The 24,111-nt window shown below is 50.1% G+C and overlaps 1 protein-coding gene across 3 annotated transcripts in view; it reads right to left on the reverse strand.

Annotated features, from left to right (window-relative positions):
* The window catches only part of SNX10 (sorting nexin 10), a 77,314-nt gene that overhangs the window by 18,676 nt on the left and 34,527 nt on the right, over positions 1-24,111 (reverse strand). For all 3 annotated transcript variants that reach the window (XM_043509138.1, XM_038390884.2, XM_043509139.1), the window contains exon 3: positions 240-326. In XM_043509138.1, coding sequence (XP_043365073.1) covers positions 240-326 — 87 coding nt within the window. The remainder of the gene's footprint in view (positions 1-239; positions 327-24,111) is intronic.

Genomic DNA, 24,111 nt, shown 5'->3' on the forward strand with positions numbered 1-24,111 from the left:
GAGCCAGTGTGTATCATGATTAAATTCCCAGCTCTGTCACGGATTTGTTGCATGACTTTGGCCAAGCCACTTTATTCGTTGCTTTGTTTCCCCATCTGTAGAAGGAGCATAATAATATCTGCTGATGTCCCAGTGGTGCTGTACTGCTTAAATCATTAATATTTCTGAAGTGATCAGAGCCTTGAATAGATGTGCTACATAAGTGCAAAGTATTTTTACTATGTTATTTTCATACTTACATGAATGAATATCTCATAGTTTATATGTGAATGCCAAGAGTCTTCCTTCTGTATCCTAGGGTCCCGTACCAGGACAGTTACAAATTCCTGTAAGTGCATAATAAATCAAGCAATTAGTTTTAGAATAAGAACGGAGCTTGAAAGAGTCTTTGATTGTTGTGCTTTTCTGTGTTCAGATTAAAAGCTAAACTGCTGCTTTATAGAATGTTGCAATCCTTTAAAAGGAGAAGCAAAAACCAATGAATCATCTGAACTACAGTACATGTCCGGGAAACTCCTTGCCACACAGCTAACTAAAAAGGGAATTTTTCAAATTAAATAATATTGTAGATTTTTTAACTGTCAAACACACTATATTCATGGGGACTCAGTGATCTGGGTGGCGACAAACTGATTATCTAACTTGTAAATCACTGACTAAAAATAGTTGTGCAGAAATTTTTTCAAATGCCAATCATTCCATTGAGGCTTTACAAAAAATTCTCCATGGTATAGAATGACTACTACTTTATTAGCATTCTGCTGCTGAATCTATGTTTCCTCACCACTCTGTAAAATTTTTCTTAAATCAAAATATCTGAAATTAAGTTATATAAATGCTTAACACCAGCCCAAAGAGGCAGGAATTGTCTTTTTCCTATGGTCTAGAAGATCATCTCTTTGTGATCCACACCAGAGTAAGGGGCAGGGCATCACAGGCTACTCCAGGAGCAAAACAAGTGGAGAGATTTTGCCTTGCAAAGTCACAATCCCTCTCCTAGCTGCTCTGTGGAGGGAGGCCTACACCCGTCACAGCATATGCTCCCTGATGCACCAGTGAAACTACATAATTGGGCACACTGGAGGGGAACCAAGTCAAGGCTCTTTCCCACCTACCTGAATGTAGTGGATCTTCAGAGCCCACTTCTCCCTACACACAGGAAGCGGTGGTACAGTGTATTGACCCAAGGGAATAAGGAACACATGCCCCCTCAACTCTCTGGGTTGGCTTGTGGAATGGACCATGATGTGGCTCAGTATTTATCCAGTGCCCAGCAGAATGGAGTTCCAGTCAGGATTGAGGCCTTTGGGCAATTCTACACTATCAACAAGTACTGCTAATAATAGCTGTATGAGATTGAATAAATGCAGACACTTTCAGCTAACATCTCTGGAAGATCCTACATCATGTTAAGGAAATTGGCATAGCAAGCCTTAAATTCATATGTGAATATTAAAGTATCCTTTAAAATACAAATATTTGGCAGTGTGTCTAACTAATATGTTTGTATGGTAATTTAATAACCCGTTCAACTTTTGGAGGATAGTTACTGAACCAAATTATTCCCCCAGAGAAGAGCCCAAAATAGAGAGGAAAAACTGGACAGGATGCTCAAAGACATATGAATACATTAAGAGCTTGTCTACACATAGTTGTTGCAACGATTTAGTCTCTAGAGTGGACAGTTATACTGGTATAAAGGTGTTTATATTAGTGTTTGAGCCAAAACAAGCTATACTGATAGAAATACCTCTGTAAATACCACTGTAATTTCATCCACACTAAAAGGTTGCACTTATTTAACTACATCATTTTTTCCTATCAATTTAGTAAAATCAGAGAAAATACCGTGTTAGACAAGCCTCCAAGATGGAGAATTGACTATGTCCCATGACTGCATGTGTGGTGATAATACACTTTAGAAATGCTCTAAATTACATATAGAAACAAAAGAAAATCACTTTAAGCTATACTTTTTGAGTGGTAGGGGAAGAACAGGAAGGGGAGAACTGCATCAGCTCTGTTGGTAAGTGAAACAATTCTGGGAAAAGGGGCAGAGTTACTGACAAACTAACTTATTTTAGAAGAAGGTGGTGTTAAAAATGCAATGATCTATTTAAAAAAAATTTTGCATAGAGAAGGCTAGACTGTCAGCTGATGTAATTTTTACTTCAATAGAGAGCCACACTGATTGACATCTGCTGAGGGTCTGGCCCAGAATTCTGAACTCAGTGTTACTTATAGACTAATTTTTACTTTTCTTTTCAGAAACCAAAAAGTACCGACACAGAGTGCTCCCAAGAATACTTCTACCCTCAACCCACAGATACCGGAAAAGACTGCTTTGTTTCTCAACTGAATTCCTCTCTGCCTCCAACCCACCCAACCCATATACTCCCACCAGTAAACTGCTAACTAGATAAACAAGTGGATGTTTTAAGAATTGTGACATCTGTGAGAGGAAAGGATGTGTTCAGACTGAAAGAGCATTTGTGCATTACATGTGCAAAGAGACATTTGTGGTCTGGATTAAATAATTCATCAGATTGAACAACTGTTTTTTCATGGTGATTCTATTTACTCTTTCAGCACCAGAGAAACATTCAGGACCTGATTCTCCATTGCCCTGCACCTTGTGTAGCTTTTAAGGCTAGTGCCAACTGGATTCTGATTTGGTGGCATTTTACACACGTCAATGGCACAGTGCAGTGCCATCAGAGACCATAACCTTTTGGGCCAGATTCTCAGCAATGTAAACTGGCACACCTCCACTGAAGTCAACTGCGCTATGATGATTATTTCAACCAGCTGAGGACCTGGCTCTTAGTTTGCTGATCTATCACCTCTAGGGTAACCACAGGTTTAAACTGAAAGAAAAACACACAGCTGGAACGTGCAATGGGAGAGTTGGATGGGAATGAGCACTCCCTCTCCAAAACAGAAGAACTTGACATATCAGGTAAAAAACCAGGGCAGGAGAAAAGATAATCTCCCAGTCTCAAATGTCTATACTGCATTTTCATTCTCCCAGTCTAATCCTATTTTACTGTCTGCATATCTTGCTCCCCATGCCTACATTTTGCTCTTCTCCTGCTAGATTTTCCTATTTCTTCATCTTGTTTTGTCTTCTCTTTTTTTAGTTTTTCCTCTGCTCCTCACCCTTATCTCTCTGTTCCATTTTAGTGCTATGTACTCTTTCACTCTTCTCCTACATGCTGTTCCCTTTCTTTCCCCACCACCCAAATACATAGCTTCAGCCAGTTGAAAGAAGAGGTCTCCATCAGGAACTGGGTCACTGTTCTTATCTTCCACAAAAGGCTTCCACCCCGGAGGACAAAGTGGGTTGAAGTCTTCTTGCAATCAGACCTTTTATTCCTTTCCCTTCACCATTCTTCATATACTCTGCCCATAATACCTCCTTATACACAGGTCCCTCAAATTATATTATTTCCCAAAAAACTTTAACTCCCCCCCACTCCTTTGCAACAGATCAAAAGAGCTGTGTAAATAAAATGTTGCTTTCAATATCTGTTATTCCAAAGTATTGACCAATTAGGGTAAATACCTCCAAATACCCCCAAACCAATACCCCAAACATTTTATGTCCAAGGTTTGATTCAGCCCTAACCTCTATGATCCCATAGTAGGGCAGTAATAGACCAGCTAGACATCTTTCACATTCTGTTTGTATAACAAAACAAGAACTGGGTTCTGAAGTGATTATGTACATTAGTAGCTGCTGGGTTCATCATAAACTGTACCACTTTCCGATGAGGAAGTGTGGCAAAAGAGCTAACTCAAAGCTCAGCTAATTATATCATTTTAATGAACACAGTGTGAACTTCACTTACGAACACCACAATCTCAAGCTAACAACATGTAGCAGGGTTGTTTTTTTTTTAAAAAAACAACAACAACAACAAAAAATACCAAGGCTAAAAGGAAAGAAGGAAGCAAGACAAATATTAACTAATGGGAAGAAAAGAAAATGTACAGCATTTCCCAATATCTATGAAATTTTCAATATTAGTGACTTGACTCCAACAAGCGGTGGGCAACTACAGCTATTGTTGCAGTCAGTGCTCCTTTGAACCAGGAACTGAATGCTTGGAATACCACAACCCCTTTCAACTCTTAGGCCTTATCTACACTAGAAAGTTGTACTGATTTATGTATACTAGTCTAATTAAAGGTTTCAAAGGGGTAGCCATGTTAGTCTGTATCAGCAAAAACAATGAGGGGTCCTTGTGGCACCTTAAAGACTAACAAATTTATTTGGGCATAAGCTTTTGTGGGCTATAACCCACTTCATCAGATGCATGGAGTGTAAAATACAGTAGGTAGGTATAAATATACAGCACATGAAAAGATGGGAGTAGCCTTACCAAGTGGGAGGTCAGTGCTAACAAGGCCAATTCAATCAGGGTGGGTGTGGCTCATTCCCAACAGTTGACAAGAAGGTGTGAGTATCAGAGGGAAAATTACTTTTTGTAGTGATCTAGCCAGTCTTTATTTAGGCCTAATCTAATGGTGTAAAGTTTCCAAATTAATTCCAGTTCTGCAGTTTCTCGTTGAAGTCTGTTTCTGAAGTTTTTTTTGTTGAAGAATGGCCACTTTTAAATGTGATATATGCCATCATGTGTCAGCAATGCCCATCTGCCATATACATGGGCCAAACTGGACAGTCTCTGCGCAAAAGAATAAATGTACACAAATCAGACATCAAAAATTGTAACATTCAAAAACCAGTAGGAGAGCACTTCAACCTCCCTGGACACTCAATAACAGACTTAAAAATGGCCAATCTTCAACAAAAAATATTGGTGCTGTAAATTGAAGCTGCCTTGTGATTATTACATCATAAATGTTTCACAGAATATATGCTTAAAGTGCTGTTATACTCTTAAAAGTACAATTATTTGTGATGCAGTAGCACCTGAAAGCCATATTCAGGGATGAGAGGCCCCAATGTGCTAGGAACTGTACAAACATAACAAAAAGACAATGGGAAAAATGGCATCATGAGGTTCTCATTTATTCTCTTGAGTAACTTTATAACAAATAGCTAAGTTAACAAATAAAACATTTTTTCCCCCTAACTGCCAGACCTGTAACCTTCACCTGGGATCCAACACTCATGTTTGGTGTTTTCTGGCTCAGATACCATGGCCAGCAGTACAAATTCTACAATTAGAATTTAGGACTAGTTTATACAGGGAAATTAAGTGGCAAAATTATACCGGTACAACTATACTGATATAGTTACACTTGCATAACTCCCTAATTCCAGCATAAAAGTGGCTTTTTCTGGTATTGCTTAAACCACTTCCAAAGTGACATAAGCTGACCCAGAAAAAGTCACTCTTATTCCACGTAGGGAATTGCCAGTATAACTAGAGAGGTATAAATTCATACCTTACACCAGCAAAGAGTCCTGTGGCACCTTATAGACTAACAGACGTATTGGAACATAAGCTTTTGTGGGTGAATACTCACTTTGTCGGATGCATCCCACGAAAGCTTATGCTCCAATACGTCTGTTAGTCTATAAGGTACCACAGGACTCTTTACCGCTTTTACAGATCCAGACTAACACGGCTACCCTTCTGATACTTGATACCTTATACCAGTATAACTTTCCTGTATAGACAAGGCCTTAGTTAAGAATATTGTTGATTATGAGGAAGAATGCAACCTCAGCTTACTTTCCTATATCCGAAATAGCTACAGAGGTCTAACATATCTTTCAGAACAGCAAGCAGACAGGGCCTGGAATACTAAGAGAAGTCCTAGCTATTTAATAAGCAGGTACCAGCATAGCCTCTCTTCTGACCATAAATGCACTTCAATGCCTCTCTGCCTTTGTCTACACTACCCTTTTCATCAAAATATTTCTCTCCATTGCAAAGATTGGTGCAGCTCCACTGATAAGTATAAACAAGGCACCAGTGACGTTATTACTACCATGTTGTCTGGAATGGGGGCATTCCAGACATGTAGGGATACATGTGCACGACACAGTGATAAAGACGATGCAGGTGGCTTTTCTACACTAGCACTCTCACTGCTGCTTCCCATGGTGGAGCTGCATTGGTGTTGGCAATGGTGGGAAATACGTAGGGGAAAAGGCTAATGTAGACACAACCACTGAAAGCTGAAGGTATCAGGAGTCTTCTTGTTATGATTAGCCATAAAGAGGAGAATATGTTGCAAAAGGAACTGAAGCAAATGCAAGAAATATTCTTAAGGTTTGCTTCTGCTGCCAATTTCATTTGTTCACAATAAAGCATATTGCCCTGCAATAATTGGCAAACCAGGTGCTCTGTACAAAGTTTGAGAGCAAAAGCACTAGGTCTCTGAGAAAGCATAAATAACATGAAGAATTGTGGGGGGGGTTATACTTTTAATCGTAAAATAGATGTCTGCCATGGAAATAGCTATCTTTAAAATAGTAAAAATTACTGTGAAGGATAAAAAAAACCCTCTCATTGTTTAGCTATTTACTTCATCTACTCAGTTGTGATTTCAGTCAAACCATTGTAATGAGGGAAATATCAGGTGATAACCTCATGTTTTAGAGTGTCTGAAACCACAACTGGTACTCATCTACTTATTCACTAACTCCAGTCCAGTCATTTTCCATGAAGCTCCCTTAAAAAAAATAAAAAAGTTCTTCCAATCAGTCTGCCTATTATTAGCAAACCAATGACATAACTTCAAGGATGAAAATGGCTACATAGCCATCACTTTTCTCCAATGCATCCCAGCACTCCTGTTACTGTTATTCTACACATTCAATTCTCTTTAGTGAGTTTCTCACCTAACAGATCTAATTCATACTTTAAAAATTCAAATGTCTCATATTGTCCTCCAAATTAGCCAATAGAGCTACTTTGACATACAGAGTGGAATCTGCTATTTCGCCACCTCAAACACAACAAAACAATGTGTGAAAAAGGAGGATTTGGTTTCAAAAGAATTTGGTCTTGTATTGCATACAGGTCCTAACTGTGTTTTAATAGTTTTCCAAATTGTGCCAGAGTCCTGGACAAAGAATCATAGAAATTTAGGGCTGGAAGAGACCTTGAGAGGTCACCTAGTCCAAACCCCCATGCTGAGGTAGACTAAGTATACCTAGACAATCCATAATAGATGTCTATCTAACCTCTACATTCAAAACCTCCAGTAATGGGGATTCTACAACCTCCTTAGGTAATCTATTCCAGCACTTAACTGTCCTCATAGAAAAGTTTTCCTAATAACTTAAATTTCCCTTGCTGCAGATCAGGCTGATTACATCTTGTCCTACATTCAGTAGACATGGAGAACAATTGATTACTATCCTCTTTATCACAGCCCTTAACATATTTGAAGACCGTTATTATGTCCATCTTCACTCTTCTTTTCTGAAGACTAAACACACCCAGTTTTTTTAGCCTTTCCTCATAGGTCATACCTTTCTAACTAAACCTTTTATCATTTTTGTTGATCTCTTCTTGACTCCCCAGTTTGTCTATATCTTCCTTAAAGTGTGGTACACAAAACTTGACACAATACTCCAGCTGAGGCCTCACCAGTGCAGAGTAGAGCAGAATAATTACCTCCAGAGTCTTGCATACAACACTCCTGCTTGTAGACCCTAGCAGAATATTAGTCTTTTTTGAAACTGCATCACATTGTAGACTCCTATCCAATTTCTGATCCCCTATAAATCCCAGATCCTTTATGCAATACTACTGCCTAGCCAGTTATTCCCCATTTTTGTACTTGTAAATTTGCTTTTTCTTTCCTGATTGGAGTACTTTTCACTTGTTTTTATTCATGTTCATCTTGATTTTCAGACCAATTCTCCAATTTAACAAGATCATTTTGAATTCCAGTCCTGTCCTCTAAAGTGCTTGTCACCCCTCCTAGCTTGGTGTCATCCACAAATTTTATAAGTATTGTGACGGGGCAAGGCGAGACGGCTATGGAAGAGTAGTCTTATTGGGCTCCGGGAAGTGGGCGGGCGAAGCCCGTCCACTACTAAAGGATCCCCCCCAGCCTAAAAGGGGGATCCACAGGACCTAGATACCAAAAAATTCCAGGGGACAATTAATAAAATAACAGGGATAGGAGTGTGGTCAAAGGGTCAAACGAAGGGAACCGGACGGGGACACTGAGCAGAGAACCCCGCACAGCGCCCACTGCTCCTCAAAGGCGTCAAGGGAGTCAGAGGACGCCACCCAGAGGAACTCTGCCCGGATACGTGAACGGACTGAGGATCGGAAATAGGCCCCACAGTCACAGGAGACTCCATCGGCCAACCTCCTCACTCTGGTTTTGTAGATGGCCATTTTAGCTAGGGCCAGGAGGAGGTTGACCAGGAGATCCTGTGACTTTGTGGGGCCACGGATAGGGAGTACATAAATGAGAAGGTGAGGGGAGAAGTGCAACCAAAAACATAATAAAATATTGGTGAGGAGCCGGAATAGGGGCTGCAGCCTGGCACACTCCAGGTAGACATGTGCCAGGGTATCCCTCACGCCACAAAAGGGGCAGGTGTCTGGGATTGAAGTGAACTGCGCCAAGTACACGCCCGTGCTCACGGCTCCATGAAGGAGCTGCCAACTGACATCCCTGGCGGGCCTTGGGACTAAGGTGGAATATAGGCTGGCCCACCGGGGCTCCTCACCCTCCAAAGGTGGCAGGAGGTCCCGCCATTTTGTATCGGGGCAGGACACGAGGGTGCGGGCGTGAAAGGTGTGGAGCACGAGCGTGTAGAGATGTTTTCTTGGCGCGGTTTGAAAGCAGACCAGCTGCATCTCGTGCAGCCGGCTTCTAGTGAAGGAGTCGGTTGGGTCCACGGGGCAGGGGTCCAATTAAAAGGTCCGGCGGGCCTGGGGTAGAGGGTGGGCAAGGCGTGCCCTCGTGCAGGACCCGGTCGAGATGAACCCGAGCAGAGGGCGGCAAAGCGGCCTTCACCTCCTGAAATATGCGCCGGGGAGTACAAGGTCTGGAAAGCCCCATGCGCTGAGTGAGCGTCAGGGGATCCAGCCAGTCTCCCCAGTCATAGTCCAAGAGGTCTCCGACTCTTGTGACTTCTGCCAGGACCAAACTCTGGAACACCGAGCGGGACTCCGCCCCCTGCAAACGGAGCTGGGGGTTGTGTAGCAGGGGCTCCGCGAGGAGATCTGCCCCCTCGGTGGCCACCACGGACCTGGTCATTGTAAAGAGTTTCCAGGTCCGGAGAAGGTCCTTGTAGAAGAGAGGCAGCCCGGAGAGGTCTCACGGAAGACCTCTCGGATGGAGATAAAGGAGCTGCCGGTCGTATCGGAGCCCTCGGAAGTGGCGCAGGAAGGCGTGCGCCAGTATGCTCCACACCTGACTACCTGCACCATAAAGAAGCCTTAGTAGGGTCTGGAGGCGGAAGACATGGACCTGAGTGAGCAGACATTTTAGGCCCTGCCCTGCCCTCCCTCCTCCAGAGGTAGATGAAGAACACCTGCAGGGACCCAGTGCAGTCCTCAAGAACCAAAAGAACTCCAGAATCGATGTCCGGAGGTTGGCCAGGAAACCCGGGGCCGGGACCAGGGTGTTGAGCCGGTACCAGAGCATGGACAGGACTAGTTGATTAAGCACTAGCGCTCTCCCTCGAAGGGAGAGGCACCGGAGTAGTCCTGTCCATTTCCAGAACCGCTCTATCACCCCGCCCTCTAAATTCTGCCAGTTCTCCGGTGGACAGGGATGCGTGGCAGAAAGGTAAACGCCCAGATACAGCAGCGGACCCGTGCTCCTCCGGATGGCCTGAAGCACGGGTGGGAGGGAGCTCGCCTGCCGCCAGTTCCCTACCACCAAGCCAGAGCTCTTGACCCAGTTGACCCACGTGGAGGAGGCTGCCGAATAGATAGCCTGGCAAGCCTCCACCCGCGCCAAGTCGCCCGGGTCCTGGACCACGAGGAGCACGTCATCAGCGTACGCCGACAGGACCAGCCGCAGCTCCGGCTCCCGCAGCACCAACCCTGTCAACCTCCTTCGGAGGAGACAGAGGAAGGGCTCGATCGCCAGAGCGTACAGCTGGCCCGACAGGGGGCACCCCTGCCGTACTCCTCGCCCGAAGCTGACCGGTTCGGTCAGGGTCCAGTTGAGCCTTACCAGACACTCTGCGGAAGCGTACAGCACCCGGAGAAAGTTCACAAACCTGGGTCCGAAGCCAAACGCCTGCAGAGTGCTCAGGAGATACCCGTGATCCACCCTGTCGAACGCCTTCTCCTGATCTAAGGACAGGAGGGCGAACGACAGACCATCCCTACACCCAAGTTCCAATAAGTCCCGGACCAGATATAGGTTGTCGAAGATGCTGCGGCCCGGGACGGTGTAGGTCTGGTCTGGGTGGACCACGTCCGCCAGCACGGACCCTAGCCTCAGGGAGATGGCTTTTGCCACGATTTTGTAGTCCGTGCTGAGGAGCGAGACGGGACGCCAATTTCGTAAATCGCGGAGGTCCCCCTTCTTCGGCAATAAGGCGAGCACGGCTCGCATGCACGAAAGAGGGAGGACCCCGCTCTGCAAAGACTCGGCCCAGACGGTGACTAGGTCTGGGCCCAGGACGTCCCAGAACACACGGTAGAACTCCACGGTCAGCCGGTCCATGCCCGGAGATTTATTGGTGGGCATGCGACGGAGGGCTTCCGAGAACTCGGCCAGAGTGAAAGGCAGCTCTAGCCGGTCTCAGTCGCCCATGCTGACCGTCGGGAGCTCCTCCCAAAGCACTCTGTAAGCGTTAGGATCGGTTGGATCCGGGGAGAATAGGCTTGCGTAGAAGGCTCTCGCCCTCTCGCACATCTCCACCGGATCCGTGAGGGGGGTGCCATCTTCTGCCAGTAGGCAGATGATATGTTTCTTAGCCCCCCTCTTTTTCTCCAGGGCGTAGAAGAAGTGGGAGCCGCAATCCATCTCCCGAAGGAGATGGATGCGGGATCAAAGAAAGGCACCCCGGGCCCGATGGTCCTCGAGGGTCCGGAGCTCCTCCCGCTTCTCCCGGCACACTCCGCAGAGGGGTGGATCCTTGGGGCTGGCGGCCAGCCGTCTCTCCAGCTCTAAGACCTCCCGTTCCAGATGCTCTATCACCGCATCCGTCCGTCGGTTGGCGCCCCGGGTGTAGTCACGGCAGAAGAGCCGGGCGCGCACCTTCCCTAAGTCCCACCACCATCACGCCGAGGGAAAGGCACGCCGATGCCCTCGCCAGGCCAGCCAGAACTCCTGGAAGGACGCCACGAAGCCCGCATCCTCCAGCAAGCTGTTGTTAAAATGCCAATAGGCCGGCCCCGGCCTCTCTGCGCAGAGGGAAGCTGTCACGGTGGCTATATGATGGTCAGAAAATGGGGCCGGCCGGATGCTGGAGGAATGGGCTTGTGAAAGATGAAAGCGTGATAAATAAATGCGGCCCAACTGGGAGTGGCGCGACCGATGGGCCTCCACCCGGACAAAGGTGAACGTGGAAGTGTCATCCGGGTGGTGGTCGCGCCAGATGTCCACCAGGGAGTGGTGTTCGACTATCTCCTGGAGGACGGCAACAGCGGCCGGGCTCTGCTCGGTCCCCGAGCGGTCCCGCTCCTCAAGGGTGATGTTAAAGTCCCCTCCCAGGACCAGGCACTCCTGAGGATCCAAGGTGCCGAGGAAGGCAGATGCCTGCTGATAGAATTGCAGTCGCTCCGGGCTCACTGCTGGGGCATAGATGTTGACGAGGTTGACTACCAGCCCCTCCATGCGGACCCGGAGGTGCAGCAGGCGACCCGGCACAGCCTCGGCGAGCCCCAGCACCTCGGGCCGTAGGTCAGGGGAGAACAGGGTCGCCACTCCAGCCGTACGAACTGTGAGGTGGCTAATGTAGACCCTGTCCCCCCAATCCAGCCGCCAGCTGTCTTCAGCGGTCGGATCCCTATGGGTCTCCTGCAGGAAAACCACAGAGTACCTCCCCTCTCGAAGGAAGGAGAGCACCTGGGACCTGAGGAGACCCATCCTACAGCCACGGGTGTTCAATGTTGCGATGGTAAAGGGTGCCATGAGGAGGGCTGGGGGGGATCCTCGCCGGCAGGGATGCTCGTGGCTCCTGGCGGGCCGCGCAGCAGTCCGTGACTCACCCCGTAGGTGAGTAAGGAGTCACGGAAGTGGCAGACCCGCTGGTAGGCCGCGGCGCCCTGCCTCCCGGTCCTTTTCCCCTCCCCCATGAGGGCCCTTCCGGCCCGGAGGATTTGATTAAAGTCCCCCCATCGCTGGAGGGCAAGCTGGACTTTGTTGCGGGAGCCACGGACGTCTTCTAGAAACTCCCGCAACTCCTCTCGCAGCGCATGGGGGGCTGGGGTTATGGTCTGGTTACTCCCCGACGGGGCCCTTGGTACAGCCCCGTGGCCCACCTTGACGGGCAGACAGGGTGCGGACCCCCGACGGGGCTCCTGATGGGTTGAACTGAATGCTGGGGCGATAGGGGGCGGCGGAGGGAGGATAGCATCCCCTGGTGGGTCGGGACGGGTAAACACAAAGCCCACTCCCTGGGAGTCATCTGTTGGAAAGGGGAAGGAGACAGTCCCAGGGGTGGCAATAATATCTCGGGAGGTGGGCGGGATAAGGGCAGGGGGCAGGGGTAGAGGTGAAAGTCTGGGTCGGGAGAGGGCTCTCACTGATGCCGGGCGCAAGCTCTCTGGCGGATTTGGCAGCCACGGCATCAGGGAGGTGGACTTTCTTCTGTAGGGTCCTCTCCCGGAAAAGAGGTCGAATGCTCCTCACCGGCGAGGGATGCCCCTGATGGCTCAGGTTCCAGCCACGTGGCACTGGCCGTCGCCTCAATTGGCTCGGCGGCTCTCAGCAGGGTGCCCTCTGCAGCCGGGTTGATGGAGGAGTCCAGGGACTCCTCAGAGGTGGGAGCAGAAGCAACGGTTAGGGGGAGGGAACATGGGGAAAGGGGGGCTGGAGTGAAATTGGCCAGATCGAGGTCCGCTGGCATAGGATCGTCCTCCCCCTGGGTGACCGGGGTCAGACCCAGGGCCTCGATCTCCTCATATATAGACGGGAAATTGTTTTCCGCTACCCCGGGATTCTCCCCGCCGGCACCTGACGCGACGTTTACTTCGGGGCACACTGGGGTTTCAGATGGTGCCTCGGGGGTCTAGGAGGGGAGGGACTCCCGTGGAGGGGAGATACCGCCTTCCAGTGCTGCCACGTCTTCCCCAGCCAGCTCTGGTGGATGGAACACACCCATGGGTAGAGCGGAAGGCTCGGCATCAGTGCCCCCCTTCCTGGTCTTCCGGGGGGCCTCCGCGTCAGATGAGAGGAGCGGAGCTCGAGCCTTCTGCTTGCCCCGCTTCCCCTGGACTAGGGCCCAGCCCTCCATGGCATCATCCAGGGGCTGGCTAGCAGGGGTTGTGTCAGGGGGCAGAGGCGATGGCTCAGGGACTCGAGGGGGTAATGGTGGGGCAGCACAACGGAGGGAAGATTCCCCTTGGGGCGGGCTCTCTCCCATGTTTGGCGATGTCCCTTCCGCACCCTCCTCCACAGGCCCCGCCAGATTGCAAACAGCGGGGGCGGGGTTCTCCCACTCATCTGGGCATAGTTGGGGAGGTGCCCCTTGGGCCTGAGCGGGAGCAATGGTGGACTGGGAAGGAGGAGGGGTGGTTTTGGGCGCTGGGCAGCCAGGGGCGCCGGAGATGACGGGGCCGGTGCCCTGCCGGGGCTCGGGGGTCCCGGATGCCCCTCCTTGCCGGGCCAGGGGGCAGTCCCTCTGGCAGAGGGTAGCACCGGGCCTCCCCCGTGGAGTAATGTGCCCGGTAACGGGCCTCCTGGTAGGGGACTAGGAAGTACCCCTCCAGCGCCTCTCCATCACGCGCCGCCGGCGGCAGTCGAAGCTGCACTTGCCGGCGGAACGAGAGGATGTGACGGAGGGCGGGGTCTTTGCAGCCCAAAGGGAGAGGGCTGATGACAGAGATGGGCTTCCCCAAGGTAGAAAGGGCGGGTAACAGGGCGACATTGGGGAGAAATGGAGGGACGGAGGTCAGGACCAGGCGGACGCCCAGGTCCTCTAGCGGCTCTAAGGGGACAAAGACGCCCCCTACCCGCATCCGTCTTCTTCGGGAGATGGATTGCGGCTCCCGCTTCTTCTACGCCCTGGAAAAAAAGAGGGGGGCTAAGAAACATATCATCTGCCTACTGGCAGAAGATGGCACCCCCCTCACGGATCCGGTGGAGATGTGCGAGAGGGCGAGAGCCTTCTACGCAAGCCTATTCTCCCCGGATCCGACCGATCCTAACGCTTGCAGAGTGCTGTGGGAGGAGCTCCCGACGGTCAGCGTGGGCGACCGAGACCGGCTAGAGCTGCCTCTCACTCTGGCCGAGTTCTCGGAAGCCCTCCGTCGCATGCCCACCAATAAATCTCCGGGCATGGACGGGCTGACCGTGGAGTTCTACCGCGTGTTCTGGGACATCCTGGGCCCAGACCTCGTCACCGTCTGGGCCGAGTCTTTGCAGAGCGGGGTCCTCCCTCTTTCGTGTCTGGTAAGGCTCAACTGGACCCTGACCGAACCGGTCAGCTTCGGGCGAGGAGTACGGCAGGGGTGCCCCCTCTCAGGCCAGCTGTACACTCTGGCGATCGAGCCCTTCCTCTGTCTCCTCCGAAGAAGGTTGACAGCGTTGGTGCTGAGGGAGCCGGAGCTGCGGCTGGTCCTGTCGGCGTACGCTGATGATGTGCTCCTCGTGGTCCAGGACCCGGGCGACTTGGTGCGGGTGGAGGCTTACCAGGCCATCTATTCAGCAGCCTCCTCTGCATGGGTCAACTGGGTCAAGAGCTCTGGCTTGGTGGTAGGGGACTGGCGGCAGGCGAGCTCCCTCCCACCCGCGCTTCAAGCCATCCGGTGGAGTACGGGTCCGCTGCTCTATCTGGGCGTTTACCTTTCTGCCACGCATCCCTCTCCGCCGGAGAACTGGCAGAATTTAGAGGGTGGGGTGATAGAGCGGTTCTGGAAATGGACAGGACTACTCCGGTGCCTCTCCCTTCGAGGGAGAGCGTTAGTGCTTAATCAACTAGTCCTGTCCATGCTTTGGTACCGGCTCAACACCCTGGTCCCGGCCCCGGCTTTCCTGACCAACCTGCGGACATCGATTCTGGAGTTCTTTTGGTCAGGACTGCACTGGGTCCCTGCAGGGGTTCTCCATCTACCTCTGGAGGAGGGAGGGCAGGGCCTAAAATGTCTGCTTACTCAGGTCCATGTCTTCCGCCTCCAGACCCTGCAGAGGCTCCTTTATGGTGCAGGTAGTCCGGCGTGGAGCATACTGGCGCACGCCTTCCTGCGCCGCTTCCGAGGGCTCCGATACGACCGACAGCTCCTTTATCTCCATCCGAGAGGTCTTCCGCGAGACCTCTCCGGGCTGCCGGTCTTCTACCAGGACCTCCTCCGGACCTGGAAACTCTTTACAACGACCAGGTCCGTGGCAGCCACCGAGGGGGCAGATCTCCTCGTGGAGCCCCTGCTACACAACCCCCAGCTCCGTTTGCAGGTGGCGGAGTCCCGCTCGGTGTGCCAGAGTTTGGTCCTGGCAGAGGTCACAAGAGTCGGAGACCTCCTGGACTATGACCGGGGAGACTGGCTGGATCCCCTAACCTTGGCTCAGCGCATGGGGCTTTCCAGACCTTGTACTCCCCGACGCATACTTCAGGAGGTGAAGGCCGCTTTGCCGTCCGCTGCTCGGGTTTATCTCGCACGCCCCGCCCACCCACTACCCCAGGCCCGCTGGACCTTTTAATTGGACCCCTGCCCTGTGGACCCAACCGATCCCTTCACCCCTTCACTAGAAGACGGCTGCACGAGATGCAGCCGGTCTGTTTTCAAACCGCGCCAAGAAAACATCTCTACACGCTCGTGCTCCACACCTTTCACGCCCGCACCCTCGTGTCCCGCCCCGATACAAAATGGCGGGACCTCGTGCCACCTTTGGAGGGTGAAGAGCCCCGGTGGGCCAGCCTATATTCCATCTTAGTCCCAAAGCCCGCCGGGGATGTCAGTTGACGGCTCCTTCACGGAACCATGAGCACGGGCGTGTACTTGGCGCAGTTCACCACAATCCCAGACACCTGCCCCTTTTGCGGCGTGAGGGATACCCTGGCACATGTCTACTTGGAGTGTGCCAGGCTGTAGCCCCTATTCCGCCTCCTCACCAATATCTTATTACGTTTTTGGTTGCACTTCTCCCCTCACCTTCTCATTTATGCACTCCCTATCCGTGGCCCCACAAAGTCACGGGATCTCCTGGTCAACCTCCTCCTGGCCCTAGCTAAAATGGCCATCTACAAAACCAGAGTGAGGAGGTTGGCCGATGGAGTCTCCTGTGACTGTAGGGCCTATTTCCGATCCTCGGTCCGTTCACGTATCCGGGCAGAGTTCCTCTGGGCGGCGTCCTCTGACTCCCTTGACGCCTTTGAGGAGCAGTGGGCGCTGTCCGGGGTTCTCTGCTCGGTGTCCCCGTCCAGTTCCCTTCTTTTGATCCTTTGACCGCATCTTTTGATCTTTTGATCCAGGGACCTTTGACCTGTCCCTGTTATTTTATTAGTTGTCCCCCGGAATTTTTTGGGCATCTAGGTCCTGTGGATCCCCCTTTTAGGCTGGGGGGGGATCCTTTAGCAGTGGACGGGCCTCGCCCGCCCACTTCCCGGATCCCAATAAGACCAAGATAAATGGCAGCTGCTCCAGGTCAATTAAAACACCTGGGGCCAATTAAGAACTTTCCAGAAGGCAGGGAGAAGGCTAGGTTGATTGGGACACCTGAAGCCAATCAGGGGATGGCTGAAACTAGTTAAAAGCCTCCCAGTTAGTTAGGTCAGGGTGCATGTCAGGAGCTGTGGGAAGAAGTTGTGCTGTTGGAGAGACTGAGTAGCACACACCATATCAGGTACAAGGAAGGAGGCCATGAGGTAAGGTGAAGTGGAGCTTGAGGAAGTGAGGGCTGCTGTGGGGAAAGTAGCCCAGGGAATTGTACATGTCATGTTTCTAAAAGGTCAGCTACCATAGCTGATACTATTAGGGTCTCTGGGCTGGAGCCTGGAGTAGAGTGTGGGCCTGGGTCCCCCCCTCCCACCTTTGCCCCTGATTAATCATTGAGACTGGGAGACAACGGAGACTGTGCAAGGAAGGAGAACTTCTCCTCACCTCCCTCACTGGCTTATGATGAAAATGGCTCAGTAGACTGTGACCCTTGTCTCTACAGAAAGAAGGGTTACGTGGAGGGTCACAGTGAGCCTCTGAGGCTAGCGAAATCCGCCAGAAAACGCGGGACCCACGGAGGCAAGGACAGAGCTTTGTCACAAATGGTGTTAGCAGTGGGATTTCGTTCACAGCGGAAGAAAGAGGTTTTTTAAAAAAAAAAAAAGCGCACTGAGGGTTTGGATTTTTTTTTTGTTTTGGTTTTTGTTTGTTTGCTTTGTTCCACAATGGAGGAGGTGGTAAGAGCTCTGGTACAAGCCACGGTAGCCCAGCAGGAGGCCACCTGGGTTCAGGCAATGGCACAACAGAAGTCTCTGTGGCTACAGCAGGAAACCAATCAATTATTGATGAGCCAGGAGACCCAAGATCGTGCTCTCTTGAGAGAGGTGGTGGACCAGCTGAAGATCCTCAACACCCAGGCCCAGGGGTCCGACGGGACGCAAACCCTGAGGGCCACTGGTTGTCTGCCAAAGATGACATCAAGAGATGACACAGAGGCATATCTCCTCTCATTTGAAAGGACTGCTCAGCGTGAGGCATGGCACCAGAAGCAGTGGGGCAGCATCCTCGCCCCTTTTTTGTGTGGAGAGGCCCAGAAGGCCTACTTTGACTTGCCTGCCACAGACACCACTGACTATACCTGTCTGAAGGCAGAGATCCTAGCACGAGCAGGAGTAACGGCAGCGGTAAGAGCCCAGAGGTTACATGAGTGGAAATACCAGGAGAACAAACCCCCGAGGTCCCAGCTATTCGACCTCATACACCTCGCATGGAAGTGGTTACGGCCTGCACACCTTGGGCTGGAGGAGATTTTGGAAACCCTGGTCATAGACCATTACATGCGGGGACTGCCGCCAGATCTCCACAAATGGGTAGGCCAGAACGATCCGTCCACGTACGACGAGATGATAATGCTGGTAGAAAGACAGATGACAGCCAGGGGACTGACCCGACTACCCAAGGAAGGCCCCTTTCGAAGGAAGCACCCGACCCCAACCCTGGAAGTTTGGGCAGCCAAACCCCAAGTCCTAGGTGGAAGGGGGGGCCCGAAAACCAGCGGGGATCCCAGAAGGAAGGGATTGGCCTGAGTGGGGGGAGCCCCGGGACTAAACCTCCTAACCCCCAGGATAGGGGAGTGATTAAAACCGATTATAGATGTTATGCATGTGGGGAGTGGGGACACATAGCAGCACAGTGTCCCAGCACCGAGGAGCCTATGCAATGTAACTTGGGGGATTGAGAGGTCCCATGCCCCCTTATCCATCTCGCGGGGGTCGCATAAGCCCCGCATAATTACACCAGGCCAGTGAGGATAAATGGAGCAGAGACTACAGCGGTTGTGGAAGACAAAAAAGGAGAGGAAGACCGCGAAGGCCTTGGGAACCCAGATCCTGACACAGGGCCAGAAGACCTCCCTAGTAGGCAGATGAACGCGAGCAGCCAACAGAGAAACTTCCACCACAGAAGGTGAGCCAGAAACTGCCCCCAGCCATGATAGCGGCGAGCCGTTGGAAGAAGCAGAAGCCGGCCCCTGGGAGCTTGGGCAGGTTAGTCCTGGGAGAGAGACTTTTGGGCAGGACCAGGCAGAGGACCCCAGATATGATAACACCAGGAAAGAGGTGGCCGAGATTGATGGGATACCCGTGGATGGGAAGGTCCAGGGTCCCGGACCTTACTTTATAGTGAAGAAAGATCTCCTGTACCACGTGGTGCAAATGCAAGAGCAAGAGATACAACAACTTCTGGTGCCACGAAAACATCAAAAAGCCATATTGAGTCTCGCCCACAGTCACCTGTTTGGAGGACACCTAGGGGTAGAGAAAACCCAGGCACGGATCCTGCGGAGGTTCTTCTGGCCGGGAGTACATGAAGATGTCCGGCGATACTGCACCTCTTGTCCAGAGTGTCAGTTACAAAGCCCTCGCCCGCACTTGCGGGCTCCTTTAGTACCTCTTCCAATAATAGAGGTTCCTTTTGAACGGATAGCCATGGATCTGATAGGGCCCCTAGAGAGGACAGCTCGAGGCCACTAACATGTGCTTGTTGTACTGGACTATGCAACCCGGTACCCGGAAGCTGTTCCCCTGCGCAACACAGCTTCCAAGACAATAGCTAAGGAGCTAGTACAGATCTTTGCCCGGGTTGGGCTACCCAAGGAGATATTGACTGATCAAGGGACACCTTTCATGTCCAAGTTGATGAAAGATCTCTGTTCATTGCTCCATGTACACACCCTCCAGACCTCTGTATACTACCCGCAAACAGATGGCCTTGTGGAAAGGTTCAATAGGACCCTCAAGGCCATGATCAGGAAAGTGGTGAGCCGGGGTGGGAAAGATTGGGATACCCTATTGCCTTACCTCATGTTCGCCATCCGTGAGGTTTCGCAAGCCTCCACGGGTTTCTCTCCATTCAAACTGCTATATGGGCGCCACCCTCGGGGCACATTGGATATAGCCAGAGAAGCCTGGGAAGAGGAGCCAAATCCCAGAAGGAACATAGTGGAGCATGTACTGCAGATGAGAGATCGGATAGCCTGAGTTACGCCCATTGTACGGGAACACTTGGAGAGAGCGCAGGAGACCCAACGAACCCATTATAACCACCAAGCGAAGCTTCGACGGTTCCAACCAGGGGATCGGGTGATGGTACTGGTGCCCACAGCAGAAAGTAAACTGTTGACCCAATGGCAGGGACCCTACGAAATAATCAAAGCCGTGGGAGAGGTGAACTATAAGGTGTGGCAGCCAGGCCGCCGGAAATCGGAGCAAATTTACCACATCAATCTTCTAAAACCTTGGCACGATCGAGAGGCATGCTTAGTCATGCAGGAGACCCTTCCCCAGGAGGATAACTTGCATGAGCAAGTGAGGATATCATCTGACTTGATGCCAATCCAAAACATCGAGGCAGCCGACATGATTAATCGCAATAGAGATGTTCTCTACAAAACCAGGGCGGACAACTGAGACCTATCACCATATCCGCATGATCCCCGGAGCCAAGATAACATTGAGACCCTACCGAATCCCAGCAGCCAAAAGAGAGGAAATCAAGGCCGAAGTAAAGAAAATGTTAGTATTAGGGGTTATTGAAGAATCTTACAGTCAGTGGTCCAGTCCAATTGTTCTAGTGCCTAAACCTGACGGTACCATGAGATTCTGTAATGACTTTCGCTGACTGAAAGAAATATCCCAGTTTGATGCATACCCCATACCACACATCGACGAACTGGTTGACCGACTGGGTAGTGCCCAATTCTTGACTACACTGGATCTGACAAAAGGGTACTGGCAGATTCCTCTGACCATAGAAGCTAAAGAAAACACAGCATTCTCCACCCCGGATGGGCTATTCCAGTACACTGTCCTCCCTTTTGGGCTACATGGGGCCCCAGCCACATTCCAGCACCTCATGGATAAGCTGCTGCGCCCCCATACTAGTTATGCAGCTGCTAGATGATGTCGTCATCCATACGCCAGACTGGGGAACCCACTTGGAGAAAATTGAGGCAGTACTGCGCACTTTAAGGCAGGCTGGCCTCACTGCTAATCCCGCTAAATGCACCATAGGGCTAGCAGAGGCTAGGTACCTGGGATATATTGTGGGAAGGGGCATAGTGAAGCCCCAAACGAATAAGTTAGAGGGAATTCAAAACTGGCCCCGGCAGAGCCGAAAGAAGCAGGTCTGTGCGTTCCTAGGCGTGGTAGGCTACTACCGACTGTTTATTCCCCACTTCGCCACTAGGGCAAGTCCCCTAACGGACCTGGTGAAGGCCCGAGGTCCAGACATGGTAAAGTGGACCGACGCAGCAGAGGGGGCATTTACAGACCTTCGGATGGCCCTCTGTAATGACCCCGTACTAATAGCCCCAGACTTTAACAGGGAATTTGTTTTACAAACAGACGCTTCCAAGGTGGGGTTGGGAGCAGTTCTGTCGCAAATGGTGGGAGAAGAGGAACACCCAATCCTCTACCTAAGCAGAAAGCTTCTCCCAAGAGAACAGAAATATGAAGTAGTCGAGAAAGAATGCCTTGCTGTCAAATGGGCTATGGAGACATTGCGTTATTACCTCTTAGGCCGGCGATTTAATCTTGTGATAGACCACGCACCCCTCCAGTGGATGCAGAGGAATAAGGAAAAGAATGAAAGGGTCACCAGGTGGTTCTTATCCCTCCAACCATTCCAGTTCCGCATATGGCACAGGGCTGGATGCCACCATGGCAACGCTGATGGCCTGTCACGAGCAAACAGCCTGGCGTCCCAAGTTGCCCAACTCTATGGTATTGAGCAGGAGGGGGGAATATGTGATGGGGCAAGGCCAGATGGCTATGGAAGAGTAGTGGGAGATTAGCTCCAGGCTAAACAAATCCCTGATACCAGGATAAGTGAAATGGCAGCTGCTCCAGGTCAATTAAGACACCTGGGGCCAATTAAGAACTTTCCAGAAGGCAGGGAGAAGGCTAGGTTGATTGGGACACCTGAAGCCAATCAGGGGATGGCTGAAACTAGTTAAAAGCCTCCCAGTTAGTCAGGTCAGGGTGCATGTCAGGAGCTGTGGGAAGAAGTTGTGCTGTTGGAGAGGCTGAGTAGTACACACCATATCAGGTACAAGGAAGGAGGCCATGAGGTAAGGGTGAAGTGGAGCTTGAGGAAGTGAGAGCTGCTGTGGGGGAAGTAGCCCAGGGAATTGTACATGTCATGTTTCTAAAAGGTCAGCTATCATAGCTGATACTATTAGGGTCTCTGGACTGGAGCCCGGAGTAGAAGGTGGGCCCGGGCTCCCCCCCACCTTTGCCCCTGATTAATCATTGAGACTGGGAGACGACAGAGACTGTGCAAGGAAGGAGAACTTCTCCTCACCTTCCTCGCTGGCTTATGATGAAAATGGCTCAGTAGACTGTGACCCTTGTCTCTACAGAAAGAAGGGTTACGTGGAGGGTCACAGTGAGCCTCTGAGGCTAGCGAAATCCGCCAGGAAATGTGGGACCCATGGAGGCAAGGACAGAGCTTTATCACAGTATGCTTTCCACTCCATTATCCAAATCATTAATGAAAATATTGAATAGTACCAAACCAAAGAAAGATCTCTGTAGGACCCCTCTGGATACATCCTCCCAGTCAGAGAGTGAACCACTGATAACTACTCTTTGAGTATGGTCTTCCAACCAGTTGTGCACTCATCTTACAGTAATTACATCTGATCATATTTCCTTAGTTTGCTTATGAGAATGTTATGTGGACCATATCAAAAATCTTACTAAAAATCAAGATATATCATATTTACTGCTTCCCCATCAAGTAGGCCAGTAACACTGTCAAAAAAGAAAATTAGGTTGGTTTGGCATGATTTGTTCTTGACAAATCAATGTTGGCCTATTATTCTCTAGGTGCTCACAAACATATTGTTATAATTTGTTCCAGTATTTTTCTGGGTATAGAAGTTAGGCTGCCTGACCTATAATTCCCCGGTCCTCTTTGTTTCCCTTTTTAAAAACAGAATCTACTGTGACAGACTGTATTCACCCCTTGCACACTATTGTAAGTCTTTGTACAAGGTATGCCTTCTGAGGTATCATTTGAAAATTTACAATTTTGGACATTATGGTCAACAATGCTGGTCATTATTGTTCTCGTAAAATATGTGTGGCAACACTGTTTAATGTAAAATTATAAAATTCCACTGTATGGTGTTACTAACACATGTTCCAAGTCTGGATAGTGGCCAAACCAGTTCCTCGGAGACAAAGTCAAGCTGGCACCTCAACCAGGTGTAAACAAGGCCAATGGGCCATTACCTGCTACATGCCCTTTCTTTGGTGGGAAACAGGGCACAAAAAAATCTACAACTTAGCAAAGAAACAGCATGGGGTTCCCATCCACACAGACTACCTGTCACCATGCTCCCAGCTGGAGAGGCTTCTCAAAGTGGGGAAGAGGACTATAGAGAGAAAGGAGAGACCCCAAGAGTACCCCCCCTTTCTCTCTGCCCACAGAACCTGAAGGATAAAGGAAGCAGCACTGGACAGGGGGAGGAGTCCTGACCTAAGAGTATGGCCAGTAATCTACTAAAGCATGTGGTGAGAAAACCTTGCTTTGAATTTAATACAGTTTAAGTTAGGCAGCAATCGTGTTTTAGCTCTATTTTGCTTGTAACCATTTCTGACTTTTATGCCTGATTACTTGTACTCACTTAAAATCTCTCTCTCTCCGTAGTTAATGAACTTGTTTTATCTAATCCAGTGTGTTTGAATTGAAGTGTCCAGGAAACTCCATTTCTATTAATTAAATGACAGACCTTTTATAAGCTTGTACTGTTCAGGTGAGGGCAGGGCAGTACAGGACATACATTTCTGTGTGGAAATCTAACACTCTGAGTGTGTGGGAGTCACCCTGCAGTATAAACAAAGTGGGTAAGAGTCAATGTGTGGCTGGCTACAGCACACACACATACACAAAGCTGGGAGTGACTTACATGCTGGAGGCTATTTGTGAGCAGTCCAGACTGGAGGCTACAACAGCAAAGCAGTGTAAAGGGCACCCCAGGTTAGAGGGCAGGGGCACATAGCTACTCATTAGTCTGGATTGTACCCTGCATATGTCACAACTATGTTTGTTCTTCTCCAGTCCTTGGGACCTTAACCATCCTCCAGGAGTTCTCAAAGGTAATCATTAATGGTTACAAAATTGCTACAGCTAGGTCTTTAAATACCCTAGGGTGAATTTCATAGATTTCAAAGCCAGAAGAAAGCATTGTGATCATCTAGACTGAACTCCTGTATAATACCGTCCATAAAACTTCCCCAAAATTATTCCTGGAACATATATTTTAGAAAAACTTCCAATCTTAATTTTTAAATTTCAAGTAATGGAGAATCCACCACAA

This window comes from Dermochelys coriacea, chromosome 2 (assembly GCF_009764565.3).
Source record: "Dermochelys coriacea isolate rDerCor1 chromosome 2, rDerCor1.pri.v4, whole genome shotgun sequence".
In the NCBI taxonomy this organism is placed as follows: Eukaryota; Metazoa; Chordata; order Testudines; family Dermochelyidae; genus Dermochelys; species Dermochelys coriacea.